Source organism: Citrus sinensis, chromosome 2 (genome assembly GCF_022201045.2).
Source record: "Citrus sinensis cultivar Valencia sweet orange chromosome 2, DVS_A1.0, whole genome shotgun sequence".
In the NCBI taxonomy this organism is placed as follows: domain Eukaryota; kingdom Viridiplantae; phylum Streptophyta; class Magnoliopsida; order Sapindales; family Rutaceae; genus Citrus; species Citrus sinensis.
The window spans coordinates 2,519,528-2,530,221 of NC_068557.1; the positions used below are offsets into that span (position 1 = coordinate 2,519,528).

A 10,694-nucleotide genomic window follows, 5' to 3' on the forward strand; every position below is an offset into this window, starting at 1 on the left:
TGAAAATCGAAAACCCAGCTAAATTCTCCACCAAAAAGTCCAAGACGAAAAAGGTCAACCGCGTCGAGACCAGCCTTAAACAATCCAATCGCGATTTGTCCTTGTTCAGGTTCAAATCTGATGCCGTTATCGCCTTCATTCTGTTCATCGTGTTGTTGCGAAATTACCGTTCAAGCCCTTTAGGATTGTCATGAAGATTAGCCATCGCGGGTTGCAAGGCAATGATGGCGTTTTTGTATTTTTTGTGCTCGATTAGTACCCACGATGACTCGGTATCTACCTAATGATGCAGAGATTGCATTTTAGATTCCAAAACGATAAAGCTTTTCCTTTTTTTAAAAAAAAAATTCTGAGGATCGGTTGGCTAAGATTCAAGACATATGGTTGACATAATTTGTGGAACATTATAGTATTGCATTTAAAAACAAAAAATCTCCCAATGAATTAGTGAATGAATGGCTTTCGTCTGTGCTATATTTGGGAAATGCTAAAAAAATAAGTAGTATGAGGTCTAAAATTTTAGAATTTGTTAATTTTAAATTATAATTTTTTAATTTAAACTAAAAAATAATGTTAAAATTTTAAAATTCTATATTTAGTGTTTTTTTCTAAACATTAATTAATATTGTTTTCTAAATATATAATTTCAAATAATTACAAAAAAATTAATACAATACAGTTCAGTATCAAACATAGAGTTAAAATTAATATAGTACAATGTAGCAATAAATACTGTACAATATTATTATAATACAATATTAATGTAATATATTATAATACAATACACCTATATTGAAATAATGTAATACAGTATAATGCAATATAGTGTGCCAACGTACTATCATTGCATTATAGATTAATTTATACTATTTTCAAATTAGGCGCCAAATGATGTTGCATCAACCTCAGAATTTAGTTCCTGCTTTTGCGCGATTAAAATATAGAAATCATACTCCTCAAGCGTACAATATTGAAATCATAAACCTCAGGTGCAAAATATTTTGGGTATTTTAAAGAATTACATGCCGTTAGAGTTTCTTACGAGTATGAAAGGATATTTTGGGTCTTCTAAACATCACCAGCTTAAATATAGTTCTTTCAAAACTAGTTCTTCTTTTAGTTGCTTCTCTTTGTCACTTGGAATATTATGAGAAGTGTACTATTACTAATTAAATTTATCACAATATGACTTGTTATTTATTTATTTTTAGTATTTTTGGTAATCTCACATTCGTTTTAAAGTTCAATTATTATATCCAACATTCGTCAACTTGACGTTAAAGAAATGATCCACATCAATTCCTTGGATCAATCTTTCATCATAAACAACAATAGTTTATTTTTTGGGATTAATGACAGTGTATGCTGAGGGAGCAAACACAAAGCAGTTGATGGTTTGGATCAAATTGATTGTTAAAGAAACATAAACAAGAGCAACATGCAGATAGTACTAAAGGGTAAATCTTCTTTGAGGTATATGTTTTATGCTTTTATATTTTTCATGGCAATCAAAAGCGAAACGAACCTGCTTTAATTTTTATATACTTAAGATGAGGTTAAGGAATATTCAATGCTTTATTCTTAAAACTCTTCGACGGAATTTATCGTGTTAATTTAATTATTTGTAGCGGAGGGGTTGATGTAGCTAAGTGGATCAAGGTAGTAGATGGTGAATCCGCAAGTTCAATTCCCGTCGTTCGCTCACAGTTAATAACTGCATTTTGATTTTTGAGAGTCTATCAGGATCAGATACCACTCGTACTAGCCCACCTATCCAATATGACCATACCACCCATACTAACCCACCTATTGAACATGTGACATTGAATTGCTCTAGCAAAAGCGTGTGTCCCTCCGTAGTCCTAAGGGTGGTCGCTGTCCCTACATAAGACCAATAAATGGGAATCAGGTAAAGCAGCCTGACCTTCATAGTCCTGAGGGTGGTCGCTTCCCCCCATAAGACCAATAGATGGGAATCAAGTAAAGCAGCCGCTTGATTGAATCCATAGAGCAATTCAGAAAAACGGAGGAAAGTTATAATTATGTCCTGAGGCAAGGAATTAATTATTTTTTAATCAATTCTGGACGTCTATAAAAATGAGTTGATATTTGTGCTGAAGTATAATTTTTGAGGCTGCAGGAAAATCTTTGAACGGTATGTATGCAATTGCAAATTTCTCCTTTATTTTCATTTATGTTCAGCGTTCTAGGATATTTGTGGATGCTAATTAGTTACCTTAACTAGTAACACTTCTTGATGGTGGTACTAAAAGATTATGATCAAGCTCCGCTCACATGAGAGAAATAGTAGATTGATTTGCCAATTCATCTTTAATGATCCTGGAAATGTATTTTATTAATTAATTAAATCCCTTTAAACGTATCTTTATTTATTTATTCATCTATAATAATCTTGTAAAGTCCAAATCAATTTTTCAATCCTTACCTCTCTCAAATAAGATTCAAACTTAGGTAGTCAGTGAAATAAAATTACCTGAAAATTAATCGACCAAGCTCCTACAAATATTTTGGAAATGTAACTTGATTATTCTATTATTAGTAGCTAGAGATAGTTTCAGTTATTGTTCCTAATGCTATTTTGTGAATTTTCCAGTTTCATATTTTTTGTATTTTGGAAATGTAACTTGATTATTCTATCGTTAGGTAGAGAGAGTTTCAGTTATTGTTCCTAATGCTGTTTTGTGAATTTTCCAGTTTCATATTTTTTGTTACTACTGCAGCGAGCGAAGGAGTGTAGATGGCAAGGACCATGCAGCGATTGATATGGAGAAGTTAGCAGATTCTTTGAGTGGTAAGTTCAATACTTACATTATCGAGAGTGCGAAATTGAGTGACTTGACTCAGATGAATTTAAGTTGGGCTTGTTTTATTATTATTAATGATAACGACTGTACATTTCTGAGACTCGAACTCTGAACCAACTGCGTTATAAAGAAACTGCGCCTTACCCATCGGACAAGACCTTAGCCACTATCGGATAGATGTTGTGTTGCTTGCTTTAATAAATGAAAGGGGAAAAACAATTTATTAGGCTGTACAAGAGAGCATCTAATGTTTCGTTTGTAGTGATGACTCTTTTTTTTTTATTTTTTACTTAATAAATATGTTGTGAAAAGAATTAACACAAGTCATGATCAGGAATTAACTACTTGACTAGAAGATTTTTATACCTCAATATAATATTTTCTTTTATATGTAGATAGCTAGCTAGACTGAATAAATTCCACGTGGCTAGAAGATTTTTGGATTTCTTCCATCACGGCTTCGTGGTAATGTGAGTTTTCTCATTCTTCAATCTTCGTTTTTATTAGCTTGTGATAGTTTTATTCTTTATGATCAATGTTTTCTAATAAATTACTGTTGCCACATTTTGTTTAGTTCTTGAAGATGGCTAACAGCGAGCATGTATCAGTTGATGTGAAAAAAATAGCAGCTTCATTGAAAGAAAACTTGCAGACCATGCATCCCTTATCCGAAGAGTGTTGCATATATAGAGTTCCTCAGAAAACAAGGTGTCTAAATGAAAGCGAATTTACTCCACAAGTGATTTCCATTGGCCCGCTTCATCATGGTAAAGAAGAGTTAAAAGAAATGGAAGAGCATAAAAGAAGATACCTAAAACATTTTCTTCAACGAACTAAGGTAAGTATCGAGGAGCTTCTTACGCTTATAAAGGATAAGGAAGCTAAACTGCGCAGCTATTATTCAGAAAGCATTGAACTTACAAGTGACGCATTTGTTACAATGATTTTAGTTGATTCCATCTTCATGATTGAGCACCTCCTCAGATTTTCTAATCGTAAGTTGGTAACTAATGATGATCGTGTATTTGGAAAACCCTATATAGATATTGACAGGGACCTGTGTTTGCTAGAAAATCAGCTTCCATTTTTCATTCTAAACGACTTGTTCATTCTAGCGAAAACCACATCACATGGTGAAGTGCTCGACGGACTTTCCTTGATTGAATTGATTATAAGTCTGATCAGTGATTTGGCTGCTGATGATCTCTTGATAGAGAAGAATATTTTACAGCAACATTTTTCGGAAGCTGAACATATTCTTGATTTGCTTAGACTCTGTCTTGAGCCGTCAGTTGAGTTGAATGATGATGATCAGGAAGAGTTGAATGATGATGATCAGGAAGATACAATCAGAACTCAAAACATACCGAGTGCAACGGAACTTCACCAAGCCGGAGTCAAGTTTCAGTTGGGGTCAACTAAGCATCTGCTCGAAATCACATTCAACAAAGGAATTCTGGAAATTCCATTACTGACAATATATGACACCACCGAAGGTTTGTTCCGAAATCTACATGCTTTTGAGACAGTGCATTGTGCCAGCTGCTATATAAATGACTATATTATTATGATGAAGAACCTCGTTGTCACTGCAAACGATGCGGAATTACTTGTTCAAAACGGAGTTATTGATAATTGGACAGGTGATAGTCAAGCAGTGTCAAATTCTTTACGCAATCTTGACAGACAGGCAACGTTGTATGCTAATAATTTTCGGTATTCGGATCTTGTTCAAGATCTAAAGACCTATTGCAGATACCCATTGCACAAGTGGAAGGCAAACTTGAAGCAAAATTATTTCAATACTCCATGGGCATCTATCTCTGTCATTGCAGCTGTTGTTCTCCTTCTACTCACCATCATACAAACAGTTTGTTCTATCATTGCATTGTAGGATATATCTACTCTTATTCAAAATTCCGTGTTTTATGCCGGTGTTTATGTTTTGTTGAGCTCAATTACACAAAGTAAATTAATAATAATAAAAAGAGTGTTTGATTTTGTAATTTTGATAATTATTTGGTTATCAATTTGTGATTAATTGTTTTTTTTAATTTTATTTTTATTGGTCCACTTGTTTAATTACACTGCAGTTATGCAAACATAAAAGGGAAAAAGCCCCTTAAATGTATACATAGACCCTCAAGATTTCAACAATTATCACACAAACCATTTTATATTATGATAAATTGACGATGACTTTTAGTTTAAATTCCAATCAATCTAGTTTTGTTTATTGTTTTTTTAAATTGTTTTATAGTATTTTTTAGTGTTACAAAGTTGTACACATTTTAATTCCATAAATTATGGCCATGTTTTTCAAGTGGCCAAGCCCAAGCCCGACCCAAGCACTTCTCTTGTCGTGTTGGGTTGGGCTTCGCTCAGGTTGGGCTTGGGTCTAAAAGCCTGAATTTATGTGTTATTTTTTAGTTTTTTATTGTTTTTTATAAATTTTTAATATATAAAATTTTGTTTTATTAGACTAGAATTTAAAAATTGCCCTAAAAGGATTTAAAATTTAAAAATGTGTTATGCCTAGGGCTAAATAAATATTAAAAGGTGTATTTTAATTAAAATAAATATTTTTTTGAGACATTTATTAGGCATTCAGGCCAAGCTCGCGTTTTTTAGGTGAAGTCGAGCTTGGCGTGAGTGGTTAGAAAATATAGTTGGGTTAGGCCAAGTTTGGTCCGAAAACACCCAAGCTAAACACGAGCCGGCTTTTCTATCATCCTTAGTTTTTTTTAGCCTTGAAGAGCCTTTTGTAATATATTTAAAAAAAAAAAAATTATATGGGCACTCGTATGTTATGAAACCATTTTTTAGATGGGTCATTATTGGTTAATGTGTCAAGAAAGGGTAAAAAATAATGGTGACATCTAAACCCCTCAATTGTCTTACCAACCCTCATTTATCAATTAACCCCATCCAAAACTTGGGAAAAGAAAAAAAGAAAACAAATTCTCTATCAATTTGCCCCATATAATTGCCAATTTATCTTTTTATCATTTTTCTACACTTCACTAGCTTAAAACTCCAAAACTCTGCTCAATAACTCTGATCTCATCCAAGCATAGTTTAGTATTTGTTTAAGCACTTGGAGTTCCTCATCAACAAAGAATGGGTTCAGAGTTGATCAGTTTGGTGTTCCTCATATTGACGAATGGTGGGAGTCATGTCAATGATAAGGCCTGTTGATAGTTGTTCGTCAGCTCAGTCCAAGATTTATATATTCAGTTCCTTTGCAACCAAAGGGCCACTTCTTATTATAGTTGCAACAATACTGGACCTACTGGCAGGAGAGATTGAGAACACACACATATATCCATTTTAATAATTTATCTAAGGAAAATATGGAAATTAACATAAAATTAGGAGCTGTGGAGAGATTAAATATCACTAGTCTAAGCGAAAATTACTGAACACTCTAATATAATTTATTTTTAAATTCTTCGGTGCTGATAGTTCCACCTTTCACACTGTGTAAACTCATTCTTAACAATTAATTAACTAAATCATCTTTGAATTTTTTTTTTTTTTACAATTTAAATCTCCTCGCGGTTTTTGAGACTTTGACTACTAAGATTCTGTAATATAAATTTAATTTTCACTATTTTTTATTTTTAATGTAAGTCAACGTGACAGCCAGTAGTTTAGGTCCACGTGTACTTCCATTGAAGTTTCCATGAAAAGGGGTGACTGGTGCAGCTGAAGCCCCAACTTGACCGGGTTCAGATAAACAATCGACGAAAGGTCGAAATAATTCGCCTGACAAAGACCTCAATAATTCAATGCAAGTGGCGGTCCCTTTGACTTTCTTCTTTTATATAATTCATGGCTAACCCTATGTTACGTTGGATGTAACATACACTCAAAAGTAAAAATATATGTTAGCACCCCTACATTTTATGGAAACTATATTAATTGAATTAAAAAAAATACTTTTAAATCTTAAAGAAAAAATGAGAGAAATTAAACAAGAAATAAGAAAGATAAAAATAGAATTATCAACAATTCAGATAAGCCGAAAGAAAAATAAAAAAGTTGAGAAACTTGAAATAATAAAATCAGGAATAATAGGGACAAGCATTGAAAAACATATGACAAAACCTCAACCAGGAAGTTATGATGACTGGTTTATAAAAAATCAGTATCCAAAAATATTAGAGGAATCAGAAAAGTTAAAAGCAGAATTAAAAAGAGAAGAAAAGGGAAAAGAAAAATTAGAGATAAAAGAAAATACACCTAGTGACACAGAATAATGGAAAATACATTAGAAGAATTAACAGAAAAATTTAGTGATATTAACTTTAGTGATTTAGAAGATTTTGAAAAAGAATATCAATTAAAGATGAATGTCGCTGGAGGTCCAGAATTAAAACCTGATATTGGAGAACCTAGCCATAGATATGAAACAAATAAAAAGAAAAATAGACCTTTTTATGAATACTATCCGCCCGTTAAAAATACCCCTTGGAAAAAAGATTACCAACCTAATAATGACCATTTGATGCCAATAAGCAATGCAGGTACATTTTTAGACTTAGATTGTAAAATAGACCCCCGAAAAGCTTTAGTAGAATGGGGAATGCAAATGAAATTATTTTTTATATTCAATGGATCCAAAGATGATTGGAATGTAGATACTGAAGAAGAAAAAATAAATATATTAACAGATATTCTAATAGCAAGTTTTACAGGAAAAGTATTTAATTGGTGGAAAGGATTAAGTGACGATACACAAAAATTAATAAAAGACTCAACCAAAATAGCATTAGGAAAAGATAAAGGATTAGGAATAGAAAGAATAATCGAATACATTGCTAGTGAATTCTTAGGAGAAGATTGGTTACAAAATACAGAAAATGAAGCAAAATATGATAAATTAAATGCTAGAATGAAATTAATAAACCTGACAATCTGTAATATGTGTTTTGTAAAAGAATATACATGTGAATTTAGTAAATATTATTATACACAATTCATGAGTCATGAAGACCAGAACATTTATAAAAATTTGTATTATTCTAAATTACCTTATCCATGGAATGGATATTTCATAAATGAATATGAGAAATATACTAATAAAAGTGATAGTAGAATCCCAGATACATTAGGATCTAGGATTAGATTTTTAAATACAAGATTAAGTGAAATTTGTATCCAAAGAAGTTTAATAAAAAAGAGTAAAAATATAACAAAAATATGTTGTGAAAAAACAGAAATGCCTACCCAATGGGGATGTTATGTACCTCATAAAAGACGCAGGAAATCTTATAATAAAGAAAAGAGATATAAAAAATATAATAATTTTAAGAAAAAATATAAAAAATCGGGAAGAAAATATTATAAAAGAAAATATAAAAACCAGAGAAAAATATTAGATAAGTCCAAATGTAAATGTTGGAATTGTGGAGAAATAGGGCATATAAGTACAGATTGTACAAGAAAGAAAAAAGTTAAACTCTTAAAAGAAGATTTTGAAAATATAGAAAGTGACTTAGAGAAAATAAATAACTTATCTGACTATATAGGAGAGGAAGTTTATATGGCTGAAGAATCTGAAAATGAATCAGAATAAAGAAGAGTTATTAGATAATGAAAAAATAGAAGAGATAGAAGAAATAGAAAAAGAAGAAAACAAAAGTGGATACAGTCTTGTTGCTACTTTTAACAAAGAAAAATATAATAAACTTTTAAAATTAAATATGGAAAAACCAGAATATGGAATAATCCATAGATTTAGAGATATGTTTAAAAGAAAACGAATAATATTACATGAATATTATGAACAAGAAAAAGCTGTGACAATTACACAAGCTGAAGGAAATATTAGATTTAGTTTAATAAATAAAAGATCCATAGAACTAGCACTGAGAAAAATAAAAAATGAGTCAACTAAAGAAAAAATTCAATATGTATATCTCGCTGAGATACAAATCTTAATAAAATCTCTTTTTAAAGAAGGAATAGATAGCCCAATAGTTTTATCATTGCATGATCAAAGATTTACAGATCCTAAGATAGGACATCTTGGAACAATAGAAGGAAATTTATGTTATACTAAATTATTATTTACTTGTCACCCTAGATATTGTGTACACATTAAAGATAAGAACATAGACGAAACATTAAGCTTACATTTTAAGTTATTAAGGAAAAATTAAATGAAAGAAGATAACAGAATAATGACAATACATTACTCAGCCTTATATAGTTTCTGTAATTCAAATTACGGAGAAATATATGGTAATAAACCTTACATCGAGATAAATAAAGATTGTGAAGATATCGTAACATTTATAGAACCAGTAATCCAAGATTACAAAATCCCTATAAATTATGAATTAAATATCGATGATAAAAAACAATTTTTAAATAATAGTAATGAAAACTCCATTATTCCTATAAGCTTTGCTGGAAGAACCTTAATAAGAGGAAGTTCTTCTAGAAGATTAAACACTGATAAGCAAATAATTAAATCGGTACCAACAAATAATGTGGTAAAAATACTTGGACAATACTTTAATGGAATAGATTATACAACAAAAGTACCTATACTATTAGACACTGGCACAAGCCATAATTATATGAATCACACAAAAAATAAAGGACTCTTAGTAAAAGAAAAGGAAGTTCCGTATGAGTATACTGACTTCAATGGGAATAAACATATTTGTAAACAAGAAGTTAAAGTCCCTATAATAATAGAAGGACTTAGAATAATAGTAGCCTGCTATATAGATTCATTCATGACTACAGACCCTGAAAAACATATAGTACTAGGTAATAGTTTTTTAAATGATTTAGAATATTACAAAATTGAACCTAATAAGATAACTTTCTTAATCCAAGGCCAAACAATAATTTGTTACACATGTTAAAACAAGCTTATGTAAAATACCCTATGTCTGTATATATACAAATAAACATAACCGAAAAAGATATAGATACTTGTGCTTTGTTAGACACTGGTAGTGAAATAACTATTATGAAATCCTTTTTATCTAATAAATGGGAATCAAATGGAAAATTAAAAATTATTGGTATTACAGGAGATAAACAACATGTCAATCAATCTATTTTAAATTTTGAAATCTTACTAGGAAGTAAAGTAGTACGTATTAACCAAATATTCCAATACAATAATATGGATTGTGATATCCTTTTAGGAAATGATTTCATCAAACAGTTCCAATATTATCAACAAACACCTTATATGATCACTTTAAAAACCCCTTGTAATCATATTCTCCGCATCCATCGCGAATTCAAACCCTACAGAGTTCAACCAGCCCAGCGTGGTGATAAGTATATTTATGAAAAACATTATTTAATACAAACAGGACAAAGTTATAATATACAACTAGAAACAATAAAATCACAGCTTGAGCAAGTTTATAAAGAGAACCCTTTAGCATTATGGAAACCAGATCATCCTAGAGCAAAAATAGAATTAATTGAAAATAGGATTATAAGACTTAAACCTATGTATACAGAAGAAGATAGAGAAGAATTTAAAATTCAAATAAAAGGATTATTACATTTAAAACTTATTAGAAGCAGTAATAGCCCGCATAATAGTCCAGCTTTTATGGTTAGGAAAAGAGCAGAACAGGTTAGGGGAAAAGCAAGAATGGTAATAAACTACAAAGAATTAAATAAATATACAAAATTTGATGGATATTTTCTCCCAAATAAGGAAGTACTGATAAATCTTGTAAAAAATAAAACATATTATTCAAAATTTGATTGTAAGTCAGGATTTTGGCAAATAAAAATGGAAAATGATAGTATCCCTTACACAGCTTTTAGTACCCCACAAGGTCATTATGAATGGTTAGTAATGCCCTTTGGATTAAAAAATGC

At 30.7% G+C, this 10,694-nt stretch overlaps 1 protein-coding gene across 1 annotated transcript; it reads left to right on the forward strand.

Moving 5' to 3' along the window:
- The first annotated feature begins 1,701 nt into the window (after window positions 1-1,701).
- On the forward strand, window positions 1,702-4,831 carry LOC107174955 (UPF0481 protein At3g47200-like). The gene is made up of 4 exons (XM_015526230.3): window positions 1,702-2,155; window positions 2,742-2,812; window positions 3,221-3,295; window positions 3,400-4,831. Exon 4 carries the CDS (start codon window positions 3,409-3,411, stop codon window positions 4,717-4,719), a length of 1,311 nt encoding a protein of 436 aa, XP_015381716.1. The 5' UTR covers window positions 1,702-2,155; window positions 2,742-2,812; window positions 3,221-3,295; window positions 3,400-3,408; the 3' UTR covers window positions 4,720-4,831.
- The last annotated feature ends 5,863 nt before the right edge of the window (window positions 4,832-10,694 follow it).